Below are 26,253 nucleotides of genomic sequence, written 5' to 3'. Positions count from 1 at the left end.
AGGTCGCACCAGCAGTAGGAAACCCCCCCGGCCCCCCCCCCCCCCACGCACCCAGGGGTCCCTCACCCCCCCCAGCGTCCAGCACCCGGTGCCACCCCCGCCCCGGTGGCACTGCCTGAGCCTCGTCCCTGGGGGGGGGGGGGGTGGCAAGACACCTGCCCCCCCCCCCGCCGACCTGCCCCCCCCGTGCCCCAGCACAGCCGAGGAGGGGGGTGACTGCACCCCCCCCGGCCATGTGCCCCCCCCACCCCCCTCCTGGGGGGGGTTGGCACGGTGAGGGGCCCCCGTATATCCTTTTTTTTTTCTATTTTTCATGTATTTTTTAAATAAAACCCTCCATCGGGCATCAGTGCCGTGGACAATTCCTGGGGGTGCCCCATGGCACCGGGGGGGGGCACCCCATGCCGGCGGAACTGCCCCATGGCCCCCCGAGGTGTATGGGGGGGCAAACCCCTGCTGGGTGTGGGGCAAGGTCCAAAGTGCAATGGGGGGGTGCGACTCCGTGCCCCCCCCCCTCCCAGTGCCACCCCCCCCGGTGTCCCTGGAGCAGGGGTGGTGCCCGCCGGGTCCCTGTTAGATGGAGGTCTCGTCGCTCCTGCCGGGGGGGTGGGCACGAGGGGGTGGGGGGGGGGGGATAAAAACGAGACAGACAGATGCATGATCACGGGGGGGGCCGGGAGCGGGGGTGCCCGCCGCGCCCGCAGCACCCGGCGCTCGCCCCGACAGACAAGGGATGGGAGAGGGTGGCGGGGGGGTGGGGGGTGCAGGAGCACCCCCTCTCCCCCCCTCCAGCCCCCACATGTTAATGGAGAAAATTAAAAAACAGAAATCTGGGCGGGGGGGGGGGAGGAGAGAAGAGCAGGGTTAGTGCGAGCCCCCCCCCCGCTGCCACCCGCGGGGACAGAGGCCGGCACCAAGACTGGGGCCAGTGCAGGTGCCCCCCCTCCATGGACACCCAAAAGGCCCCTGAGCACCCAAGGGACACCGCGGCACCCGCCGGGCACCCTCACACCCGCCGTGCACCCTTACACCGGATGAGCACCCAGTGGGCACCCAGCTGGCACCCGTGGGGCCCAGGGGGAGCCCTGGCACCCAATGGCCACCCCTGCACCCGGTGGGCACCCAACGGCCACCCTCGCACCCACCGGGCACCCAACAGGCCCCGCGGCACTTCACTGGCACCCGATGGGCACCCCTGCACCCAGCCGGCCCTCCTGCACCCAACGGGCACCCTTGCACCCGAGCGGCACCCAAGGGGAACCCTGGCGCTCTCCTGGCACCCAGTGGCCACCCTTGCACCCAACGGGCACCCAACGGGCACCCAACGGGAAACCACGGCACCGCGCTGGCACCCGGTGGGCACCCCGGCACCCGAGGGGCACCCCGCGTGCGCCCGGCACTCACTCGGAGCCGGAGGAGTCCTCGTCCACGGTGCCCGCCCGGATGCTCATGGCGATGGGCGCCGCGCCGCTGAGCTGCTCCTGCAGGCTCTGGCGGGGCCGGGGCGCGCCGGGGCCCCCCCCGCGGCTGCCCTCGCTGCCCGAGGAGGCGGCGGTGCCGGCGGGGGGGCGGCGGGGGGGGCGCGGGCTGCGCGGGGCGCGGGGCGCTGCGCTCGCTGATGGGGGGCAAGCTCTTCTTCTTCAGGATGCCTGCGGGGACGCGGCCGTCACCGGCAGTGCCGCCCCGGGGCGCGCCCCCCCCCCCCCGGCACCCATGGGTGCTGCCGCCCCGTACCTTTGTGGGGGTGAGGCAGCGGCAGCAGTGGGGGGGGTCTTGGGGGCGCCTCGCCCCCCGCCGCCGGCTCCACCCGCAGCGTCTCCGAGCCCCCGTGCCCGTCGCTCTCGCTGGCCGTCGTCACGAACTCCCCGGGCCAGTACGGCCGCGCCGGGGCCACCGGGCTGTCACCTGCGGGTGGGGACGGGGGCGCTGAGCCGGGATGCACCCCCCCGGACCCGTTAACCCCCCCCCCCCCCCCCCCGGACCCCCGTTGTGGGATTTACCCGTGGGCGCGGGCGGCTGCTCGGGGCGCAGCAGCGCGTCCCAGCCGGCACCGGCGGCCTCGTCCTCGCTGTCGGAGGAGTGCGTGGAGCCGAAGGAGCCGCTGGGGTCATCCTCCAGCGACAGGTCGCTGTCGGAATCGGTGTCGTGCTCTGTGAGTTGGGGGGGGGGGGGGGGCAAACACACGGAAATCAAGGGGTGCCCCCACCCCGCGCTCTCAGCAGGCTGAGGACGGACGAGCTCGGCGCACCGACCGTGCTGCTGCTCCGCGGCGTCCAGGAGGAGCCCGCCCGGCTCGGCCAGCGCCGGCTGCACGCGGCCGCCGCTCAGCCCCCGCGTCCTCCCTGCAAGACAGCGGTGACGGGGGTGTCCCAATGTATGTGTGTCCCCCCCCCACCCCGGCACGACCCCCCCACCCCCCCCCCCACCCCGTACCTGCGCACGAAGGGGATGTAGCTGTGCTGGCTCTTGGCCGCGCTGTGCAGGGAGCCCGTGGAGTCCCCGAAGGGCGCCTGGTAGAGCCGGCCGGCCACGTAGGTGGTGTCGCAGCTGTACGCCTGCGCGGGGACGGGGACGTCGTGGCTGTGGTGGCACCCCCCCGCCCCTTGTGTGTGTCCCCCCCCCCCCCCGCCATACTCACAGTGGTCAGGGTGGACTTGGTGGCCAGCGCGGGGTCGGGGCCGCGGGCACGGGCGCAGCTGGAGCGCAGGCTCTGCCGCACCTCCCTGCTCAGCACCACGCAGAAGAGGAAGATGAGGGGGCCCTGGGGCAGAGAGGGGAGGGGTTGTGGGTGGGGGGCATGGAGGGAGCCCCCGCCGGCACACCTGGGGGCCATCGGCAACCGGATGGGCAAGGGGCCCCCTTCAGGTGCCCCCCATTGGCACCCCAAATTGGGTGAGGGTCCTCCCGTACCCACTGGGTGCCCCCCACTGATACTCCAGGTGGGTGAGGCACAACTGGCGACGACTGGGTGCCCCCCATTGGCACCCCAAAGCAGGTGAAGGCCCCCCCACACCGGGAGCCCCCCCCTCCCCTCACCCACCCCTGTGCCCCCGTGGGTGCCCCCGGCAGCTGCAGGGGGACAGGAGCTGGAGCGGGGTGGTGCCGAGATCTCGGGGCGCAGCGGGCGGCGCTGTGCTTGGGGTGGGGGCACGGGGGGGGCAGGGCTGGGGTACCTGGAGGCAGTTGGAGATGGCGAAGAGGTAGTGGAAGAGGATGGCGTCGCTGTTGACGGCGAGCAGGGCCAGCAGCCAGGCCAGGCTGGGCAGCACCAGCACCACCAGCGCCGTCTGCAGCCCGGAGCTGGGGGGGGTGGGGGGGCCCACGTCAGCACCCCCCATGCCATGGGGCAGGCACCCGCGTGGGGCAGGGCCCCCCGGGACCCCCTGCTGCGGGGACACTGTGTGGGGCTGCCCATGGGCACCCTGTGCTGCTGCCACCTGTGGGCAGCCCCTGTCCTTCGTGTGCCCCGGCACCCATGGGTGCTCTGTGCTGTCTGTGCCCCTGCCACCCATGGGTGCCCCACTCCTTCCTGGTACCCATGCCACCCTGTGCCCTCTGCGTGCCCTTGGCACCAACGGGCGCTATCCGTTCTGTGCCCCTACCACCCACGGGTGCTCCCTGCCCTCCCCACACCCACGGGTGCCCATCGCCCCGCGCCCCCACCCCCGGCGACTCACCCCGTGCCCTTCTTCTCGAAGCCCTGGGGGGCGGCGCAGGAGGCCCTGGCCGCCAGCACGAGGAAGAAGACGCTGACCTGTGGGGCAGGGGGCGAGCGGGGGAGGTGAGCGGGGGGGGTCCTGCAGGTCCCCAGGGTCCCCCGGGTCCCCTACGCACCGCCACGGCGCAGGCGCTGGGCCCCGCCAGGCTCCAGACCAGGCTGTCGTGGATGGAGAGCCAGCAGAAGTCGGGGTTGCCGTAGCCCTCGGGGTCCAGCCCCACCGCCAGCCCTGCGCAGCCACGCGTCGGGGCGGGGCCTCCGCGGGGGCGTGGCCTCACGGGGGGGGCGTGGCCTCACAGGGGGAGGGGCCTCCGCGGGAGGGGCGGGGCGGGGGAAAGGGCAAGGGATGGGAAGGTGGCTGAGCTCTTGGGGGTGGGGCTAATGCGCAAGGGGGCGGGGCTAATGTGCGTGGGGGCGGGGCTTATGCACTTGGGGCGGGGCCATGAGATGGGGGCGGGGCCATGCTGCAGGGTGTGGTGCTCTCAGGGCTGGGATGTGTTGGAAGGGGCGGGGCCATGCACTAAGGGGCGGGGTTAAAGCCTTGTGGGTGGGGCCGAGGTCGTTGTGGGTGGGGCGGGGTCTTTGAGATGGAAGGTGCTGGGGGCGGGGCCATGCTGGGGGAGGCGGGGCTATGCACTTGGGGGTGGGGCTGTGCTGCCTGGGGGCGGAGCCATGCTCTTAGGGGTGGAGCTAAGAGCCGGGGTCAGGCCCTTGTGGGAGGGGCTACAGCATTGGGGCGGGGCTAAGACCCTGGGGGGGAGGCTATGCTCTTAGGGGCGTGGCCAAGAAGCTGGGGCGGGGCTATGCTCGTTGGGGGTGGGGCTTGGCCAGGCATCACCACGGAACCAGGCCCACACCCTGCGTCAGCTGATTGGGGCAGGCGGGCAAGGGGGCGGGGCCAGGCACGGGGGGCGGGGCCAGGCACGGGGGGGCGGGGCCCTCACCGGTGATGAAGGCGGGCAGCCCCCAGCCCAGCACGTGGTAGAAGCGCATGGGCCCGCGGTCGACGTGCCGTGGCTCGCTGCGGCGCCGGTAGAGGTGCAGCGCCTCCAGCAGCGCCCAGCCCACGGCGCTCAGGTGCAGGAACTGCAGCAGGATGGCCACCACCGTGCACGCCAGCTGCGCCGCGCCCACACCGTCACCGACGGCGCTGCGCGGAGCCGCTCCCCCGGGGGGGGCCTCCCGGAGCCCCGCCCCCCGCAGCCACACCCCCACAAGCCCCGCCCCCGGAGCCGCACCCGCTAGGGAGCCCCGCCCACTGGGACAGCCCCACCCTCCGGGGAACTGCCCACCGCGGTTCTAGGCCTGGTTAGCCCCGCCCCTGGTTGGCCCCGCCCATCAGCTAGCCACGCCCCTTCGTTGACCTCACCCCTTTGTTAGCCCCACCCCATAGCCCCGCCCCCTGGTTAGCCCTGCCCCTCCCATAATCCCTCCCCTAGCACCCCAAGCCCGTGGCCCCGCCCCCGACTGAGCCCCGCCCCCTTTAGCTCCGCCCCTCACCATTCCATTCCCCCTCGGTGCCACCTGCAGCCCCGCCCCCATCTCCCCACCCACTGCTTAGCCCCGCCCCCACCCCACCCCACAGGCCAGGCCCGCGTGGCCCCACCCCTTGTAGCCCCGCCCCCTCGTAGCCCCGCCCCCGCACCGGCAGGTCGGCCTGGTTGATGCCCAGCAGGAAGACGAGCTGCGCCAGCAGCAGGGCGGTGGCGCCGTGCCGCCGGATGCTGTGGCGGTTGGAGCGCAGCCCCCGCAGGGCGCCCAGCACCAGCACGGCCAGCAGCAGCCCCGCCAGCGCCACCCCCAGCGAGGCGTAGGTCAGCGCCGCCAGCGGCAGGATCTCCCCGTTCTGCCACGCCGGGGGGGGGGGGGGTCAGGACACGCCCCCCGGACACGCCCCGAGCCACACCCACGCCGAGCCACGCCCCCACCCCTCGGGAGCTCCGCCCCCTAGCCCTGCCCGTATGGGGAGCCCCGCCCGCTTCTGGACCCCACCCCTATGGGGAGCCCCGCCCACCTCTGGGCCCCACCCCCTATATGAAGCCCCGCTCACTTCTGGGCCCCGCCCCCTGTAAGGTCCCGCCCCTATGGGAAGCCACACTCACATCTGGCCCCGCCCCTATGTGGAGCCCCACCCCCTGCCCAGTCCCGCCCCTATGGGGAGCCCTGCCCACTTCTGGACCCCACCCCGTATGTGGAGTCCCACCCACCTCTGGGCCCCGCCCCCTATACGAAGCCCCGCCCAGGTCTGGCCCCGCCCCCTATATACAGCCCCACCCACCTCTGGGCCCCGCCACCTCTGTGACACCCCGCCCACTTCTGGGCCCCGCCCCCTATACAAAGCCCTGCCCACCTCTGGGCCCCACCCCACGGGGAGCCCCACCCACACCCCAGCCCCGCCTTCCGATCCTCACTCACACCCCACAGCCCCCAGGCGCGTGGCCCCGCCCACCCCGCAAGCCCCGCCCGCCCCGCCTGGCCCCTCCCCCTTGCACAAGCCCCGCCCCGCACCTCTCGCCGGGAGATGTCCATGAGCACGGCGAAGCTCGTCATGTGGTTGCACTGGCAGCTGACGTGGCTCTGGTTCCGGAACACGACCTCGCAGCCCCGCGCCGACCAGCCGCCCGCGCCGCCCGCCCTGCGCGCCCAGCAGCGTGGGGCCCGGCACGGGGCTGGGGACGCCCCGGGCTGGGGACACCGCTGGGGACACCCCGGGCTGGGGACGCCCCGTGCTGGGGACGCCCCGGGCTGGGGACACCGCTGGGGACACCCCGGGCTGGGGACGCCCCGTGCTGGGGACGCCCCGGGCTGGGGACACCTGGGCTGGGGACGCCCCGTGCTGGGGACGCCCCGTGCTGGGGACACCCTGTGCTGGGGACGCCCTGGGCTGGGGACACCCTGGGCTGGGGACGCCCCGGGCTGGGGATGCCCCGTGCTGGGGACACCGCTGGGGACGCCCTGGGCTGGGGACACCACTGGGGACACCCCGTGCTGGGGACACCCCGTGCTGGGGATGCCCCCCTCGCCATGCCCCTGCCACCCACTCGTGTCCCCAGGCTCAGGGCGGCCACCCTGCAGCCCCGTCCCCACGCCACCCACCCGCACCATTGGCACCAGGGCTGCCACCCCCCAAGCCCTGTCCCCGTGCCACCCACGGGTGGCCGGGCTGCACAGCACAGCCCCAGCCCCTCGCCACCCTCCCGTCACCCCACGGACAGCGCCATCCCCTCCCCGCGGTGCCCACCCCGTGTCCCCATCCCGGCCCCGTGTCCCTGTGCCCCCCCCCCCCCGGGGGTGCCAGGCCGTCCCCTCCCCGTCCCCAGCTCACAGCAGCGAGTGGTTCCAGAAGACGCAGATGGGCTTGGAGCGCTCCTGGGTCTCCAGCAGGCGGAACTGCAGCGTGATCGGCTTCTCCAGCGCCCGCGGCGCCCGCCCTGCCGCCGCGTGCACGCTGATGCTCACCACCGGCGTGTTGATGATGGGCCGCTTGGGCACCCTGGGGCACAGCGGGGTCAGGGCCGCGGGTACCCACCCCACAACCCCACGTGTCCTTCCAGCAGCCACGGGCACCCCTGTCCAGCCCCTCCCTGGAGACACTCGGGCACCCTGTGTGTGTCCCCTGGGGGCTGCCCCGTGTCCCAGCACCCCCCAGCTCCCTCCCTTGCCCTAGCACCCTATGGACACCCCGTGCACCGATGTTTGGGTACCCCACAGCACCTCCCTACCCCCTGTGCTCCCCATGTCCCAGACCCACCCCCCCCCAATGCTCTTGGTGGCCCCCATGTCCCCACCGCCGTGGCACCTGAGGCTGCGCTTGTCGGTGTCGTACTGCTCGGGCAGGAGCCCAGCCAGGGTGCGGTAGATGATGACGCTGGCGATGGCCTGGCCCTCGCTCAGCTCCGGGTGCCGCTTGTGCCGGGTCACCAAGGTCACCTCCTCCTCCTCCTCCTCCTCCTCCTCTGCAGCCTCTTCATCCTCCTCCTCCTCCTCCTCCTCCTCCTCGTCCTCCTCCTCCTGCCCTCCCGGGCTCGGCAGTGGCTTCCCATGCCCCGTGGGGTGGTCTGGGGTGGGCGGGCAGGGGATGGTGGGAGCCTGGCGCCCTGGCAGCCCTATACTGAAGACCCTCAACCCTGCCAGTCCCTTGGCCACACCGGGGTCCCCAACCCTGCCAGCCCCAAATCAGGGACCCCCAACCCTGCCAGCCCCATGGCCACACCAGGGTCCCCAACCCTCCCATCCCCACGGATGTGCAGGGGTCCCCCATGGCCCTGCCCACCCCATGGCTGTGGGGTGCCCCCCCAACCTGTGCCACCCCCCCTACTCCCAACACCCCCCAGGACTCACGCCTGCCCTCGGGGGGCCGGAAGACGCTCTCGGGCAGGATGACGGTGGTCTCCAGGTCGGGGGGCTTCTCCCCCCGCAGCGCCTCGTAGCGTGGCAGCCGGGCGCCCGCGAAGCTGCCCTTGTCCAGCCGCACCACCGACACCACTGCGGCACCGGGCGTCACCGCCAGCCCCGCACCGGCACCCGCAGCCCCTGGCACCCAGCGCCCACGTGGGCAGAACCCCGCTATGTTACGTGTCCCCTGGGCACGTGTGGGGCCGCGTCCCCAGCAGGTGAATGCACACGTACGGCCTTGGGCATGTGTGGCAGCACCACTGGTGCATGCACACACACACACAAATGCCCGCAGTCCTGGGAGCACACACGTATCCCCTGGGCACACGTGGTGGGGACACATGATGCTCACGTCCCCAGGTGTGCACACATCTATGTCCCTAGCTATGCAGCTAGGCATACACAAGCCCCCTGGGCACACGTAACGGGAACACAATGCTCGTGTCCACAGGTGTGCGCATGGCCATGTCCCGGGGCACACGCGTGTCCCTGGGTGCAAACGTGTCCCCATCCTTGGGCACACCGGGGTTCACAGCCCCAGGGCACACACATGCCCATGTCCCCAGACACGCACACAGACCCGTGTCCCCAGGGGCACAAGCGTCCCCGGACCCACAGCCCTGGGCACACACGTGCCCATGTCCCCAGGTGTGCATGTGTCCCTGGACACCCCCTGCCCGCACCGCCCCCCCAGCACCCCCACACCCATGGGCACGCACCCATCCCCATCCCCATCCCCGTGCCCTCACCGATGTTGGGGGTGACGATGGTGAAGGGGCTGAGGTAGGTCTGGCGCATGTTCTGCGCCAGGGCGCTGGCGTAGTCCTCGAAGTGCTTCAGCAGCCAGGCCGTGCCGCCCTCCGTCTGCTGGATCAGCTCCCAGTGCCGCTTGTTGCTGGCGTCCAGCAGGGCGCTGCCCACCCGCAGCAGGTTCTGGGGGACGGGCAGGGCTACGACTGCGCCTCGCGGTGCCCGCGGCCGTGGTGCCCGGCACCCCGGCGTCTGGGCGCGGGTTTTCCCACCCCCTCTGCTTCGCTGCGCTGCAAGGCTCTGCGGTGGGGGGGGACCTGGCACTGCCAGGCTTGCTGTGCCCCCCATCCCAAGTTAGGGGGTGCCCATCACCCCGGCACCTCGCTTTACCCTGGGGGGGCACCAAGTCCACCGCGCGCAGAGCTCAGCTCCTCCCTGGGATCGGGGCGCCGCGGGGGCACCCAGCGCTGACGGCTGGTCCCCAGCACACTCGAGCCCTGCACCCCCCCACCCCACGTGCCAAAGGGAGCCCATCACCCTGGCCTCTGGGCCCCAGCCCCGCTCCTTGTCCCCTGGGGAGCAGGGCGAGGAGGAGGTGCCCTGGCGCTGCCACCTGGTCCCAGTGCATCTGCCACCCGGCTGGTCGCACCGCGCACCCCTCTCCAACGAGGGGACCCACGTGTGTGCCCTGTCCCCCCCCGTCCCCCGTCCCAGCCCACCTCCCCAGGGCCGGGGGCGCGGCGGGGTCCCCCCCGTACCTCGGTGAAGTGGACGTCCTGCGTGGCGGCCAGCCGGAAGCCGCGTTGGGCGCTCTCGTGCTGCAGCAGGCGGGCGGCCAGCCGGTACGCCAGGCGCACGTCGCTGCCGAAGTAGGCGGCCGTGTGGCGCGTGGCGTTGTGCAGCTGCAGGGCCACCCGCTGCGACTGCGCCGTGTCCAGCACCGACTCGTTGCGCACCAGCCGCTCCGCCTGCCGGCATCACCGTCCTCAGCCCCCGCCGCCACCCCCCCGCCCCGCTCCCTGTCCCCCCACCCTCTCCCAGCCCCGGCCGGGGACGCTTACGAAACCCTTGAGGGCGGCGAAGGCCAGCGAGGTGCAGTTGAAGAGGTTGGGGGGCAGCCAGCCCTTGTGCTCGTCGCAGTGACGCACCGCCGTGCCTGTGGGGGATGTGGTCAGCGGGGACACCACAGGGACACCGGCACGTCCCCATGTCCCCTGTACCCATGGGGAACTTTGGGCACAGGTTGGCATCAGGGCATGGGATGGCAGCGGGCAGCTCTGTCCCCATGTTCCCCCCCACTCCCATGGAGCACTCTGGGCACGGGGTGGCACTGGGCAGCCCTGTCCCTGTGTCCCCTTATGCCCACGGAGCCCTTGAGGCACAGGGTGGTGACAGGCAGCCCTGTCCCTGTGCCTCCCGCATTACCAATGTGGCCCTTGGGACATGGGGTGGCACTGGGCAGCCCTGTCCCTGTGTCCCCCCACTACCAATGGGACCTATGGGACAGCAGTGGGCAGTCCTGTCCCCATGTCCCCCTTGTACCCACGGAGAACCTGGGGCACGGGGTGGCACGGGGCAGCCCTGTCCCCATGTCTCCCCACTACCAACAGAGCCCGTGGGGCACAGAGTGAGGACAGGCAGCCCTGTCCCCGTGTCCCCCCCTTACCGATGGAGCCCTTGGGGCACGGGGCAGCAGCAGGCAGCCCGAAGCGCGTCCGTGGCCACCAAATGCTGGCCTCGATGGCACGGGGACAGCTGTCGTAGTTGACTGCAAAAGCCAAAGGGGCCGGGCGTCAGGGCCGGGCGCCGCTGGGGACGGTGGCACCCGGGTGCCAGCACCCACCTTCACAGCCGCTCGCCGTCACCTCGGCGAAGGGGTTGTCGCAGCGGTCGCAGTGGCGCCCGATGACGCCGGCCTTGCAGGGACACTGCCCGCTGGTGGCGTCGCAGAGGCGGGACAGGGAGCCGGTGGGGTAGCAGTCACAGAGCAGGCAGGCGTCGCTGCCCGCCGGCCGGTAGTGGTTCTCCTGGGGACAGGGGGGCACAAGGGGGCTCGGTGGGGCCGCAGCAGGTAGGGGGGCGCAAGGGGCCAAGCGGGGGGCGCGGGCGCTCACCTTGCAGCGGCACTCGCCCGTCGTCTTGTTGCAGTCGGGGTCGAAGCCCTTGGCGACGTCGCAGCTGCAGGGGCCGCAGGTGGGGTGGCCCCACCAACCCCGTGGGCACGGCTGGTCCACCCTACGTTGGCGGCACGGCATGGCACAGCATGGCACGGCATGGCACAGCGGCACGGCATGGCACACGTATTGTGCGTGGCCACTGGGCTCCTTGCACAGTTGCCGTGCCCTCCTCACGCCCACCCTGCCACTTGTGTGGCCACCTTACTCTTTGAATGTCCCCCAAGAGCCACTGTGGCCCTACACGGGACATGGTGGGGACATGATGGCCGCAGTAGCTCTTGCATGGCCTTTGTGCTCCTGCTGTGCCCAATGCGCCCTGACGCTGCAGCATGCCCCTCTCATGCCCACTCTGTCACGTGCAAGGCCACCACGGTCCTTGCATGGCCACCATCCCCTTCCATGCCCATCCTGCCACTTGCCCAGCCACCATGTCCCTTGCATGGCCACCATGCCCCTCCTGTCCCCGCCCTGCCACTTGCATGGCCACCGTGCGTCTTTGCAAGGCCACCGTGCCCCTCATGTCCCCAGCACATCCTTGCACACCCACCCCTACCCAGCAAGAGGGATGGGGCACGCGCAAGTGTGATGGGCGCCCGAATGGGTGTGCCCCGTCCCTCCCCGCCACTCACTTGTGCTCGCAGTATGGCCCGAAGTAGCCCTGGGGACACTCGCAGACGTAGCCGTGGGTGGCACCAGCTCTGCGCACGCAGGCACCCCGGTGCTCGCAGGGGTCGAGGGCGCAGGCGCTGATGCAGTTGTCACCGAAGTAGCCTGCGGCGCCGGGCACGAGGACGGGCACAGTTGGGGACACGCGCCGGGCAGCCAAGGCAGAGTCCCCAGCTGGTGTCCCCTGAGTATGGGGGACACGTGGTGTCCCCAAAGTCCCCTGTCCCTTGGTTAGGGATGGGTAAGAGTGGCTGTGAGGGGGTAGCGGTGCCCTGGGTGGCAGTGCATGGGGACACTAATAGGAATATGGCAGTGCTCAGGGAGGGTGGCAGTGGCCATGGTGACAGTGACGGAGGGGCAGTGCCCAGGGAAGGTGGCAGTGCCTTGAGGTCTGTGCCTTGGAGGTGGCAGTGCCAAAGGCAGACATGACAGGGGGTGACAGTGCCCGGGGGACAGTGACGGGGGGGTGGCAGCGCCTTGGGGACTGTGCTTGGGGGTGGCCACACCATGGACGGCAGCGCCCAGCGGGTGGCTGTGCTTGGGGAGGTGACAGCACTGCGGGTGGCAGTGCCGGGGGTGGCAGCGCCTGGGGAGGTGACAGCACTGGGAGGGGACGGTGGCCTCGGGGGGTCTCACCCGGGTGGCAGCTGCAGGAGAAGCTGTCCCAGTCGTCACTGCAGTAGCTGTGGGGGGGGCACGGCCCCGAGTCGCAGGGGTCGGGCAGGGCGCAGCCTCCCTCCACGTTCACCCGCGCCGCCGGTGCCACCGCCAGTGCCACCGCGCTGGCCGCCGTCTCGCCCACGCGCACGCCCTGCGGCAGCGCCCGTCACCGCCGCGCCCGGCCCCCCCCGGGCCCCCCAGCCCCAGTCCCTGTCCCCAGTGCCCCAGGTTATGTCCGAATGTCCCCACGGCCCCGCAGCCTGTGTCCCTGTCCCCACGCCCATAAGTCCCATGCTCCCACTCCTTAAGCCCACAGGCACCGCGTCCCCGTTCCCACGTCCCCGTGACCAACACCATGCTCCGTGCCCACAGCCCCACAGCCCCGCGCCCATCCCCATGTCCCACAGCACCGTGCCCATGTCCCCCTGCCCTGCGCCATGTCCCCATACCCTGTGCATGTCCCCGTGCCCTGAGCCACGTCCCCAAGCCCCCACCCCCCGCCCACCTGCCAACAGCCCTGTGCCCCTATGACCAACGTACCCCCATGTCCCCACGTACCTGCAGGCAGCCGCGGAAGCCCTGCTCCACCTGGCCGCTGTCCCCCGCCAGCCCCCCCACGCTCAGCGTCCGCAGCCGCAGGCCCTGCAGCCCCCCGGCCACGTCGGCCACCGCCTGTGGGCACAGGGGCACTGAGCACACCTGGCCCCAGGGCACTGGGGGGGTCCCGGCCTCAGGGCACCGTGGGTACCGGGGGGGGGGGGTCCCCATCCCACGCCCTGCTCCAGCGCCCCCGCGTCCCCATCACCTGGTGGCGGCCGTAGTCCAGGGCAAGGAGGAGGAGGGTGGCTGGGGGGGCGCGGCCGGGGGCCCCCCGCAGCTCCAGCTGGAGGTGGTGCCAGGCGCCGTCATTGACCCTGGCGTGGGGCAGCCGCAGCCAGGCCAGGCGGGAGCCCCCCTGCCACACGCCCGCCTCCGCCTGCCCCTCGCTCAGCTGCGGGCAGAGGCGTCAGTGCCCCCCCCGGTTCCCCCGGCACTGCCCCCCATGGAAACCTTTCCCCCCGCCATGGTTCCCAGCTTCCCCTTGGCACCCCTCCTTGATAGGTGGTGGCCCCTAGGGCGATGCCCCCTGCACAAATCCCCCCCAGGTAATCCCCCCTCCAGGGCAATCCCCCTAGGGGTAGACCCCCGCTCCCAAGGGCAATCCCCCCATAAGGACAATGGCCCCCAGCATTGTCCCCCCCCAAGGGCAGTAACTCCCCCAGGACAATGTCCCCCCAGCACTGACCCCCCCCAGCAATGCCCCCCCCAAGGGCAACACCCCCTGGCATTGTCCCCCTGGACAACAGACCCCACAGCAACCCCCCTGCCAAGGGCAGTAGCTCCTAACCCTAAGGATAACCTTAACCCTGCACATCCCCCCCCCCACCCGGTACTGCCCCCAGAGCAATATGACCCAGAGCAATCCCTCCCCCATGCACGTGCCCACGCCCCATTCCCACAGCCCCCCCAGAGCAACAGTCCCATGCCCATAGACCCCAGGGCAGCACCCCCTATGTCTACAGACCCCAGGGCGACACCTCCCATGCCCGTAATCCCTGCACCCACAGACCCCGTGCCCATAGCCCCCCACCCCAGGGCAGTACCCCTGTACCCATAATCCCTGTACCAATAATCCCCATGCCCCTAACTCCCCGTGCCCATATCCCCTGTGCCAATACCCCCCGTGCCCATAACTCCCTGGGCCCATACCCCTGTGCCCATACCCCCCCCCCGTGCCCATAGACCCCATGCCCATACCCCCCCGTGCCCACACCCCCCTGTGCTCCCCCCCTTGCCCCGGGCGCACCTGCAGGGTGAGGGTGGCCATGGGCCCGGCGGAGGCGCGCAGCAGCAACCCGCGGGGCTGCCGCGTGCGGAACATCAGCCCCAGGTGCCAGGGCAGCGTCAGGGGCAGCGCCAGCCCGCTCCAGGCCACCAGGCTGCTGCCCAGGAACCGCTGGGGACTCGCCATCTCTGCGGGGGCACAGAGCGACGTGGGCGCCCACCGCCCCCCCCCCCCCGCCCCCAGCCCCACCACGCCCCCCCCGGCCCCAGCCCCCCGTTACCTTCCTGGCACGTCTTGCCCCCGAAGCCCAGCGGGCACTGGCAGCTGAAGCTGTCCCACTCGTGCACGCAGGTGCCCCCGTTGTGGCACGTGCCGGCGTCACACACCGTCTTCTTGGCGGGGCAGCCTGCGGGAGGGCGGGGGCGGGGGGGGAGCGGAACGGGGTGGTGCGGGGCTGGTGCCCCCCGAGTGGCGGGCGATCCCGGCACTGCGCCCCCCCCCCCATCCAGCCCTACAGACTGCAGTCCCCTGACCCACCGTCCCTGGGCACCCCAAGTGCCCCGTGGAACGGCGATCCCTGGCCACCCTCTGCCCCACGGCCCCGCTGCCCACAGCTTGGCACGGTGCCCCCGCCTGGGCCCCCATCCAGACCCAGAGCCAGGCACCCCCCTAACCCCACATGCCCCAGCCCCACATCCCCACGGCCTGGGGCCGCAGAGACCCCTGAGCGCTGCCCAGCCCCGTGTGCCCCGATCCCCCCTGCCTCAGCACCCCCCACGCCCCCTATCCCCACATCCCCGTGCCCAGGGCGCGCGGCCCCCTCCAGCCCCCTGCTCCTGCCACCCCCAGCCCCACGTCCCCACGCCGAGGGGGCACGGGGAGCTCCGGGCGTTTCCCCAGCCGATGCACCCCCCCAGCCCCGGCAGCCCCCCCACCTGGCACGGTGCCGTTGTTGGCGATGAAGGCGGCCAGGTCGACCGGGCGCTCGTCGATGTGCAGGTGCCGCATGCAGCCCACGAAGTGGCGGCTGCGGATGGGGAAGCTCTCGGGCAGGGTGGGCACGCCGCCCAGCAGCAGCGGCCCCGTCAGATCCAGCGACCTGCAGCACCAGCGTCACCCGCGGGGGCCCGGGGGGGGCACCCCCAACTCGCGCCTTCACCCCCCCGAGCCCCGGCCTTACTTCTTGGAGCCGGACTGGGTGCCCTGCGCCGCGCACGAGTAGTTGCCCAGCACGGGGCCGAACTTGAGGGCCATGCCTGTGTCGCAGTCGTCCACCGCCACCACGGCCACCTTCTGCTCCGAGGGGCCCTGGGGCAGCCCTGACTTCCCCAGCACGGGCTGGGGGCACGGGATGAGCCGTGGAGCCAGTGCTGCCCCCTCCCCGCTGGCCTTCATCCCCCCATCATCCTCCCAGCTGGGCCCCAGCCCTTCTTCCCTCCACCCCCGAACCCACATCCCTGCCCCCCTCCGTCCTCTTCCTCCATCCCCAAAAGAACATCTTTACTTCCCTCCGTCCTCTTCCTCTGTCCCCAAACCCACATCCCTACTCCCCTCCGTCCTCTTCCTCCATCCCCAAACCAACATCTTTACTCCCCTCCATCCTCTTCCTCCACCCCAAACCCACATCCCCACTCCCCTCCATCCTCTTCCTCCACCCCAAACCCACATCCCTTCTCCCCTCCATCCTCTTCCTCCATCCCCAATCCCCCATTCCCCTTCACCCTTTCCCTCATCCACCCAAGCCCCCACCCCTGCTCCCCTCCATCCTCCTCCTCCCCTCCCAAACCCCACAACCCTCCCGCTCTCCTCCATCCTCTTCTTCCATCCTCAGCCCCCCCACCCCCCTCCATCCCCCTTTACCCACCCCCGAACTCCCTCTGCTCTCCTCCATCCCCCTCTTCATCCACACAGATCCCCACCCCTGCTCCCCTCCATCCTCTTCCTCATCCCCAAGCCCACACCCCTGCACCCCTCCATCCTCTTTCTCCACCTCCAACCCCCTGCTCCCCTCCATGCCCCCCATCAGCCCCCACCTTCCCGTCCCTCTGTCCATCCCCCCAAGCCACCCCATGCAGCCCCATCCCCCTGTCCCCGCCCCCCCCCCCCCCCAGCTGTGGCAGCCTGGCAGCCCCCCCGCGCCCCCACCTTGTTGTAGTAGTGCAGCTGCACCCGGTGCCACTGCCCATCGCTGACACCGCCCGGCACGAACGGGGACACCGTGGTCGTCGTCTCACCTGCGGGCACCACGCGGCACGTCGGGCTGTGGGCACGGCCCGGGGGCAGCGAGGGGACACAGGGAGGGGTCAGGGGGTGACAGCGGGGGGGATGGTGCCAGGGGGCAGCGCCAGAGATGGGATGCACGGGATGCAGGTGCAATGCACAGGATGCAGTGCACGGGGTGTGGATGCAGTGCCAGGGATGTGGGCGCATGGGATTCAGATGCAGCACCAGGGCTGCAACGCATAGGATGCAGTGCCAGGGACGTGGATGAAACGTATGGGCTGCAGTGCCACGGCTGCAGTGCCATGTAGTGCCAGGGGTGCGATGCAAAGGATTCACTGCCAGAGATGTGGTGCCAGGCAGTGCCGTGGATGCAATGCATGGGCTGCAGTGCCAGGGATGCGATGCATGGGACGTGGATGGAATGTATGGGATGCAGAGCTGGGGATCCGGTGCCAGGTAGTGCCAGGGATGCAACGACAGAGATGTGATGCACGGGATGGGGATGTGGCGCCAGGAATGCAAAGCACGGGATGCGGTGCCAGGGATGTGGACGTGGTGCCAGGGATGTGGATGCAGTGCCAGGGATGCGGACACGGTGCCAGGGACGCGGTGCCGGTGCTGTGGTGCCAGGCAGAGCCCGGCTGCGGTGCCAGGAGGAAATGCCGCGGATGCCGTGCTGGGGAGCGGCGGGGCCGTACCTGCCGAGAAGGTGAGCTGGATCTGCTCGCGGACGATCTCCAGCGCCACGAAGTCGTGCTTCTCGTTGAAGCGCCCGTTGTAGAGCAGCAGCGCGTCCCGCTCCTTGGTGGCGAACCTGGGCCCGGGGACAGGGGCTGCGTCCTGTCCCCAGGGCGCTCCGGGCCCTGCCCCATCGCCCCACATCTCCCCGGCGTGCCCCACGCCCCGGGTGCCCACCGGGATGTGCTGCCGCCCCCTGCCCCGCTGCCCCCACCCCATGCCGTCTGGGAGCCCCCACCCCTGCCCCACGGCCCCAGGCCATGTCCACGGGGCCTCCACTGTCCCCAGTGGGGCACCCACCACCCCATGCCCCACTGCCCAACCTCACGTCCATGGGTCACTCCCCCCCCCCCATGCCCCATTACCCCCCCTCCATGCCTCCTGGGCACCCCACTGCCCCCTGCCCCATTTTTCCTACCCATACCCCCTGCCCCACTGCCCCCAGTGACACCCACGGGGCGCCCACCACCCCAAACCCCACTGCCCCCACCCCGTGCCCATGGGGCGCCCACCTCCCACCTCACAGCCCCATGCCCGTGGCCCCCCCCATGGGATCCCCCCCCCCCCGGGGCTCACGTCAGGGCGAGGGTGAAGTGGAAGCGCTGGCGGAGGCCGCGGAAGGTGACGAAGGAGCGGGGGGGGAAGCTGCGGGTGCTCATGGCGCAGAAGGGCTTCTCGTAGTGCCCGGGGGGGCACTCGCAGCGGAAGCCCCCCACCAGCAGGTTGACGCAGGTGCCCCCGTTGCGGCAGACCCCCGGCACGCAGCGGCCGCGGCGGGCGCTCAGCTCGCAGTGCTCCCCTGCGCGAGGGCACCCTGGCACCGGCCCCCCCGGCACCGGGGTCGTCGTCCCCCCCCCAAGCCCTGGGGGTCCCCTCCCCGCCTCCCCCCCCCCCCATTTATTCTCCAAAGCCTCTTTATCCCCAGCTCCATCCCCGTGGCAACCGCCTCCCATCACCATGGCAACTGAGACAAAGCCTCCCCCCCCCCCCAACCCCCTCCTCCAGCTGGCTGCCCCCCCACCCCTAGGGGGCTGGGGGTGCCTGGGGGTCCCCAGTGCCACTGCTCCCAGGGTGACCCCGTGACTGTGGCGTCCCCCCAGCAGAGGCACACGTGTGGGGGGGGCAGACGGCCACGTGGTGGTGGCAGCCTGTCCCCAGGGTGTCCCCAGGGTGTCCCCAGGGTGTCCCCCAGGGTGTCCTCTGAGTGTCCCCCCCCAAGACGTCTCCCTCTGCCCTGACATCCTGCAGGGACCGCACCGGGATGGAGGGACAGAGGGGACAGGGAGGAGGGGACAAGGAGAGGACGACGGGAGCGGTGCGGTGCGCAGAGGGGCCCGGAGGGCAGGGGGGGCTCAGGGGGTAGGGGGAGAGGGGCTGGGGGCTGGGGGGGAGGGAGGGGGGGGAGGCAGAGGTGCACGAAAGGAGGAAGGCAACAGTGGGAGACAAAGGGGAGGATGGGGATGGAGGACGGACGGAGGGACGGGGAGTGGACGGACAGAGGGACGGACGGACGGAGGACAGAGGGACAGAGGCTGGAGGCTGGACAAGGGAGGGCTGACGGGGATGGATGCTGCAAGGGCTGGAGGGGCGCACCGCGAGGGGACGGCCACGGCGCGCGGAGGAGCGGCAGGGGCGCAGGGACGGGTGCGGAGGGCTGACGAGGGAGGCCGGGGCCGGGTGGCAGTGGGGCAGCAGCAGGAGGGACGGAGGCCGGAGGGCTGGCGGGGAGCAGGACGAGGAGGGCTCGGGGGGAAGCAAGGTGGGGACGGGCACCGCGAGGAAGCCCGGGGACGGCGCCGAGCTCTCACCGGTGAAGTCCTCGTGGCACTCGCAGGTGTAGCCGCCCTCGCGGCTCCGGCAGCGCCCGTTGCTGCCGCAGGGGCTGGAGAAGCAGAGGTCCACCTCGGTCTCGCAGTAGTCGCCGGTGAAGCCGGGCGGGCAGCGGCAGCGCAGGCCGGTGACGGGGTGGATGGGGCGGAAGAGGACGGTGTCGGAGGCCAGGAAGGGCGCCGAGCTGTCGAACTTGAGGACGGAGACGCAGCGCATGTAGTTCTCGCAGGGCTCACGCAGGCAGATGTTGTCGTCGAAGGGCAGCACGCGCTGCGCCGAGATGGCGGCCAGCAGCGAGCGGTTCAGGTACAGCCGCTCCTGCAGCTCCTCCGAGGAGAAGAAGCGGGCGCCGCGCGCCGAGGCCGGCAGCCGCACCGAGAGGCTGACGTTGAGGATGCGGGCGGCCCCCACGTCCGTGTCCGTCTGGATGTTGAAGAGCACGACGCGGTGGCGGGGGGCCGCCAGCACCGCCGCCACCCCCTCCAGGAAGAGGCTGAGCAGGGGCGAGAGGAAGCGCTCCTGGGACATGTCGGCCAGCCGCAGCGTGATGCTGTTGCTCAGCATCTCGTCCGTGATCACCGTCACCCGCAGCGTGCACTGCGCCGTGGCGCTGTGGACCCCATCTGCGGGCAGGACGACGGCCGCGGTCACTGCGGTGGCACCCAGGGGGGATGGCCGTGGGGCGACCGCCCAACCGGTGGTGTTCGCCACGGTGGCACCCGATGGGGATGGTCACGGGGTGACCACCCACCTCCCTGTGGTAGCCACGGTGGCACCCAACGGGGATGGCCGTGGGGCAACCACCTGACTTGTGGTGGTCGCTGCGGTGGCACCCAGTAGGGATGGCCACGGGGCGACCACCCAACTCCTCATGGTCGCTGTGGTGGCACCCACTGGGCATGGTCACGGGGTGACCAGCCACCTCCTTTTCCCCTCCATGGTGGCACCCGATGGGGATGGCCACGGGGCACCAACCCAACGGGTCCCACCCTGGGGTCGGTGCCTGCAGTGCCTCCTCCTCCACCTCCTCCTCCTCGCTGGGGTGGCGGAGGGACAGACGGACAGATGGAGGATGGGCAGAGCGCCGGCAGCAGACAGATGGACGGACGGAGGCAGCCCGGGGACAGCTCGGGGACGTGGGGACTGCGGGTGGCACCGGACGGGGGGACGTGGGCTCAGGGAACGGTGACAGGCGGTGGCCCATGGAAGTGGCCGGTGGCCGGGGGGGGGAGCGTTGCCATGGCGGTGGCAGCGGGGGCCCAGCTATGGCCAGACCCTTTGTTCCCCAGCCCCTGTGCGGGGGAGACATGGGGGGGCTCCCAGCGACCCCCTCCCCACCCCTTTGTGCAGCGGGAGCAGGAGCAGCAGACGGGTGGCTGGGGGGACGTGGGGCTGGGGACAGGGGACATCGCGGCACCAGGCAGTGTGCTCTGGGGGGCTGGGACTGCCCCCTCCCATCCCGCTGGGGCTGGGGAGAGAACTGGGAGGGGGAGCTCTGTAACCAAGCTGCCCCTCCCCCATCCCCCATGAGTGAGGGTCCCCACGTGCCCTCAGAAGGGGTTAAGTGGGAAACTGAGGCAGGGAAGGGCTGGGGGGGAGAGGATTTGGGGAGGGGGAGCCAAGAGCCCCCACCCTTTTCCCTGCCCCCAGATTCCCCATGGCCGAGCACTGAGAACCCCCAGTAACTCCCCCCCCCCGTGCCTCAGTTTCCCGCAGCACAGTGGGACGTGGCGGCTGTGCCCCCCCCCCCCCCCACGTGTGCCCCCCACTGCACTGGGTGAGCCCAGACCCCCAAAGCTCCCTGGTCACAGCCCCATCAGGGTCCCTGTCCCCCGCTGTCACTCCCACACAAGGCAGAGGCCCTGGGGGGGGGACGTGCAGGCCCAGGACCCCCCCCCCCCCAACATGGAGCCACTGGGGCGGGAGGGGCCTGGCCCCATGAGGTGTCTGTGACTCAGTTTCCCTCCCTGTCCCCAGGGGGGTCCCCAGGCTCCTGTGTATGCCACAAAGGAGCCACTCCCCTCCCCACCTCCAAGTTGCCCCCCCCACCCCCTGCAGCACCCTCCCGTTCCACCCCGGGCCCCAGACATTGGGTGCTGCCCCCCTCAAACCCACACTGAGGTGCCAGGACCCCCCCCAAACACATGCACAGGGTCCCAGGGCCCCCAAACCCATGCACCAGGGTTGTGGACTCCCACGCCCCCAAAAAAATCCATGCTCTGCAGTATTGGGCCCCTCCCAGGCCCCCCAGGACTGAGGCTGGTGGTGGGGAGGGCAAAGGGGGTGCTAGGGACCCCAACTGCCTCCTGCCAGGACCTGTGGGCTGAGGGGGGGACAGACAAAAGGTCCCCAGGATGTCCCCAGATCTGGAGGGGGCTCCCCAAAACCTCCCTGCACAGGGCAGGAGGCAGCGGGGAGCACCTCCGGGGGCTTCCCCAGCCCCAAACTCTGGCGGAACCCCCCCAGGCCACCCCCACTCTCCCCAGGTTTCCCCCCAGGGGGTCTTACCCGAGACGGAGACCCTCATGACGGCCTCCAGCGGGCGGTTGTTGTCCAGGGCCGGGCTGAGGCGCAGGTCCCCGGTGCGGGGGTCCAGCAGCACCAGGTTGAGCTCGTTGCCCTGCTCGAAGGCGTAGGTCAGGCTGTCAGAGACGTCGGGGTCACGGGCTGGGATGCGGCCGATGATGCCGCCGGGGAAGCTGCCCGAGCGGTTGGTGATGTAGTTGTTGAAGACGATCTCGAAGTTCCTCAGCTGGGGGCTGTTGTCGTTGGTGTCCCGCAGGCGCACGTGGACGGTGGCGCGGCTCACCAGCGGGGCCGAAGTGGCCTGCACCACGATGACGTACTCCGCCTTGGCCTCGTAGTCCAGGTCAGCCAGGGCGGTGAGCTCGCCGGAGAAGATGTCCAGCTGGAAGACCTCGGGGATGTTGCCCTCCACGATCTGGTACATGATCTGGGCGTTGGTGCCCTCGTCGGGGTCGGTGGCCGTGATGCGGGCCACCACCAGCCCGATGGGGCTGTTCTCCTCCACGAAGATGTCGAACTCATCCCTCTCGAAGACGGGCGGGTTGTCGTTGACGTCCAGCACCGTCACCTGGATCTCCACCGGCGTCCGCCTGGCCGGCATGCCCTTGTCGACAGCGTACGCCCGCAGGGTGTAGAGCGGCACGTTCTCCCGGTCCAGGCGGCGCAAGGTGCGGACGATGCCTGAGGTGGACTCGATGATGAAGTCGCCGTCGCCGTCGTCACCGCCCTGGAAGGTGTAGAAGACCCTGCCGTTGAGGCCCGAGTCGCGGTCAGTGGCCGAGACCTGGAGGACGCTGGTGAAGGCAGGCACGTCCTCGTAGATGGAGCCCTGGTAGGAGTCGCGGAGGAACTGGGGCGCGTTGTCGTTGACATCGCTCACCAGGATCTCCAGGTAGGTGGTGTCAGACTTCTGCGGGATGCCGTTGTCGCGGGCCGTGATGGCCAGGGTGTAGGACACTTGGTCCTCGTAGTCCAGCTCCATCTGGGTGGTGACGGCCCCCGTGTCGGGGGCGATGCGGAACTGGGGGATGCTGTCCTCCATCAGGTAGGTGATGCGGGCATTCTCGCCCGTGTCCTCGTCCGTGGCGCTGATGACCACCACCGTGGTGCCCACCGGCCGGTCCTCGTTGACGTTGACAGTGTAGTGGGAGCTCTGGAAGACGGGCCGGTGGGTGTTGGCGTCGGTGACGTTGACGACCACCTGGGCTGTGTCCTGGCGGGTGCCATCGGAGGCGGCGATGGTGAGCAGGTACTGCCGCTCCAGCTTGTAGTCCAGGGGCAGGGCGAGCGAGATGAGCCCGCCGCCGCTCTGGCTGGTGATGGAGAAGCGGTTGCGGGTGTTGCCGCTGGAGATCTGGTAGGTGATGACGCTGTTGGCGTCGCGGTCGACGGCGGAGACGGTGAGCACGCTGGTGCCCACCGCCGCGTCCTCGTTCAGGCGGGCACTGTACTCCCGCTGCGTGAACTCGGGGCTGTTGTCATTGACGTCCAGGATGGTGACGCTGACGCTGGCCGAGGATGCCATGGGCGGGCTGCCCTGGTCCTGCGCCTCCACCCCGAAGCTGTAGAAATCCACCGCCTCCCGGTCCAGCTCAGAGGCCACCACAATCCACCCCGTGCTGTTGTTGATGGCGAAGGGGAAACCGGCGCCTGTCTCAAGGAGGGTGTAGACCAGGCGGGCATTGTCGCCTGAGTCAGCGTCGATGGCTTGCACGTGGATGACGGAGTAGCCCACGGGCACGTTCTCCAGCACGGTGGCCTGGAAGGGCGTGCTGACAAAGATGGGCGCGTTGTCGTTGACATCCAGCACCTGCACGGTGACCAAGCCGCTGATGTTGGAGAGGGGCGGGCGGCCGCCGTCCTGCGCGCGGATGCGCAGGGTGTACTCCTTGCTGGCCTCGTAGTCCAGTGGGCTGACCACGTCCAGCGCGCCCGTCTGCGCGTCGATGTAGAAGTGGCCGCGGGTGTTGCCGCTGACGATGCTGTAGTGCACCAGGGCGTTGCTGCCCTTGTCGCGGTCGGTGGCCGTCACACGCAGCACGGCCGAGTTGGGCGCCACGTCCTCAGGTACCTGCGCGATGTAACGCTTCTCGCTGAACTGCGGCGCGTTGTCATTGTCATCCTCCACCACGATGCGCACGGTGGCCGTGGCGCTGCGGGGCCCCGGCTCCTGGCCCTGGTCCGTAGCCTCCACCAGCAGCTCGAACGCCTCCACGACCTCACGGTCCACGGGGCCGCGGGTGCGGATGACGCCCGAGCGGGGATCGATCTCGAAGACCTCGTTGGCCCCGCCGGCGTTGAGGAGGCGGTAGAGGACATTGGCGTTGGGGCCGGCGTCGCCGTCGGTGGCCCGCACCGTCAGCACCTCGTAGCCCACCTCCAGGTTCTCCCGCACGCTCTCACGGTACTCGGGCTGCTCGAACGCTGGGTCGTGGTCATTGGCATCGCTCACCGTCACCGTCAGCGTGGCCATGGCACTGCGCCGCGGCACCCCGTGGTCCACCGCCGTCACCCGGAAGACGTGGGTGCTCTTGCTCTCGCGGTCCAGCGGGGCGGCCGTGGTGACGGCGCCGGTGACGGGGTCCATGGCGAAGAGGGCGTCGGAGCGGCTGTCGAAGAGCGCGGCCATGGCGTAGTGCAGCCGCCCCGCCTCGCCCGCATCGGGGTCCACCGCCGTCAGCCGCGCCACCGCCGTCCCCGCTGGCCGGTTCTCCGCCACCGACGCCTGGTAGCTGGAGGGCTGGAACTGCGGCGCCGTGTTGGGGCTGCGGCGCCGGCGGGAGCGCCCCGTGCCCGCGGGGACCCGCGTGGTGCTGGCGGCCCCAGGGCTCGTGGCGGCCCCCGCGGTCGCGGTGGCCCCGGGACTCGCGGTGCCGCTGGTGCACGCGGTGCGCTCGGTGCTCCCGGCGCCTCCACGGCCTCCGGCACCCCCAGGGGTCCCGGTGCCGCTGCGCTCCCCGGTGCCGCGGGAAGCCCCAGCGCTCCCGGTGCTGGAAGCGCCGGCGCCTGCCGCAGGCCCAGAGCCGCCGCCGCCCCCGCCGCCGCCGGACGCTCCGGGGCCGGGATGAGGCCGGGCGCCGCCGCCGCTGTCCCCGGTGCCGCTGGAAGCGCCGGTGGCCGAGAGCGGCCGCGCTCCGCCGCTGTCCCCGGTGCCGCCGTGCGCCCCGGTGCGCGGGGTGGGCCCGGCCCCGCCGCTGTCCCCGGTGCCGCTGGAAGCGGCGGAGCCGCCGCGGCGCAGGGGCAGAGGCAGGAGCGCGCCCGGCGGCGCGGCGGGCGGGCAGGTGCCGGTGCCGGTGCCGGTTCCCGGGGGCCGGCGGCGGGGCCGCCCCGGCGCGGGCAGCAGCAGCAGCGCGAGCAGCAGGAGCGCGGCCCCGCGGGCGGGCGGAGCGCCCATGGCGCGGTGCGGCCGCTGCCGCCGGTGCCCGCTGCGCCCCGCGCCCCGCGCCGCCGCCGCGCCCGCCGCCCGCGCGCACCCGCCGGGGCGGGGCCGCGCTCGGCACGGGGCCGCGCCGCGCTTAAAGGAGCCGCCGCCGCCACCCCCCCCCCAAGACCCCCCCGCACCTCCCCGCACCCCGGCACCTGGCGCGCGGGCACGGCTGGAGGGGGGCGCACACGCGGGGGGCGCGCACACGCCCGTGCAGACACGCGCACACACGCGCACGCACGCCCACGCGTGCACACGCGCGCACACGCGCACATACGCGCACCCACGCGCACAGGCATGCACACACACGCACGCGCCCACGCACACGCGCGCCCACGCACGCACATGGCACGGGCACGGGGGGGGACACACGTGCACACACGTAGGACACGCGTGCCGTGCACGCGCGGCACAGGACACGCGTGTACACGCACACTCGGGGCACGCACACGCGCGAACCGCCTGAGTGCGGCACCCCCTGCACCCATCCTGCACCCAGCTCCGGACCCCCCGACGCGGTGCCAGCCGCAGCTCCGGGGCCGGGCCGGGGGACACTGGGGGGCACTGGGACAAACCGGGGGGGGGCTGTAGGGGGCATGGGGGGGGAGCACCGCGATGGGTGGGGGGGGGCTGCAGGCGGGGGCACCCCCGTCCCGCTGCCCGCACGGGGCCGCGCCGCGGTGCCAGGCAGACGGCGCGGAGCCGGGCCCCGGGGCGCAGAACGGGTCGGACGGGTGCGGGGGGGCGGGAGGGGGGGAAGGAACCGGCGCCGAAGCCGCCCGGGGACCCCCCCGGCCCCCGCCCAGGTCTCGGTGACTCAGCCGGGGCCGCTCCCCGCCCTGCCCGGGGGCCCCCCCCGGTGCCCTTCAAAGGCGCTGCCAGGCGGGGAAGCGGGGCGAGGGTGAGCAGAACCGGCTGGTCGGGCTGCGGGGGGGGCCGGCGCCGGGGCCCCCCCCCAGCTCCCGTGGGCGCAGCCCCGGCTTTCCCACGCGCGGCACGCAGCCGGCTGCCGTGGGAGGCACGGCCCAGCCCTGCCCCCCCCCCCCCCCACACACACTTTCCCACCCCCGGCTTTTGGGAAACTGAGGCAGCCGCCCCCGCCCCCACCGCTGCCCACGGGGGTCCCGGGCAGCAGCTGGGCGAGCGGGGCCCCGGCCCCTCGTTGAATTACAAATGGGAGCCGCCGAGCGCCGCCTTTGTCTGCGCCATTGTCTGGGGCCGGCGGCGGCCCCGCGCCCAGCTGCCGCTGCGGAGAAAGGACAGAGAAGGGGAGAGGGGGCCGGAGCCCCCCCCCCCCCCCCATGCTGCAGCGCTGCCCCAG

The 26,253-nt window shown here is 71.8% G+C and overlaps 1 protein-coding gene across 1 annotated transcript; it reads right to left on the bottom strand.

Moving 5' to 3' along the window:
- Positions 1 to 573: 573 nt before the first annotated feature.
- Positions 574 to 24,902, bottom strand: CELSR2 (cadherin EGF LAG seven-pass G-type receptor 2). The gene is given in 37 exon segments (XM_035569178.2): positions 574 to 595; positions 1,405 to 1,571; positions 1,573 to 1,649; positions 1,735 to 1,905; positions 2,001 to 2,150; positions 2,253 to 2,338; positions 2,434 to 2,555; positions 2,639 to 2,761; positions 3,174 to 3,300; positions 3,678 to 3,754; positions 3,835 to 3,947; positions 4,663 to 4,837; positions 5,364 to 5,564; positions 6,227 to 6,353; positions 7,044 to 7,211; positions 7,518 to 7,776; positions 8,060 to 8,203; positions 8,863 to 9,046; positions 9,622 to 9,831; positions 9,925 to 10,019; positions 10,530 to 10,631; positions 10,707 to 10,890; positions 10,978 to 11,098; positions 11,670 to 11,811; positions 12,343 to 12,517; positions 12,925 to 13,038; positions 13,172 to 13,357; positions 14,213 to 14,379; positions 14,472 to 14,597; positions 15,127 to 15,290; positions 15,372 to 15,529; positions 16,337 to 16,425; positions 17,113 to 17,228; positions 17,729 to 17,951; positions 18,961 to 19,605; positions 21,491 to 24,737; positions 24,780 to 24,902. Coding segments are annotated over 37 exon segments (8,880 nt in total).
- Between the last annotated feature and the right edge of the window lie 1,351 nt (positions 24,903 to 26,253).

Source organism: Cygnus atratus, chromosome 24 (assembly GCF_013377495.2).
Source record: "Cygnus atratus isolate AKBS03 ecotype Queensland, Australia chromosome 24, CAtr_DNAZoo_HiC_assembly, whole genome shotgun sequence".
NCBI lineage: Eukaryota > Metazoa > Chordata > Aves > Anseriformes > Anatidae > Cygnus > Cygnus atratus.
This window is presented reverse-complemented; position numbering and strand designations above follow the sequence as displayed.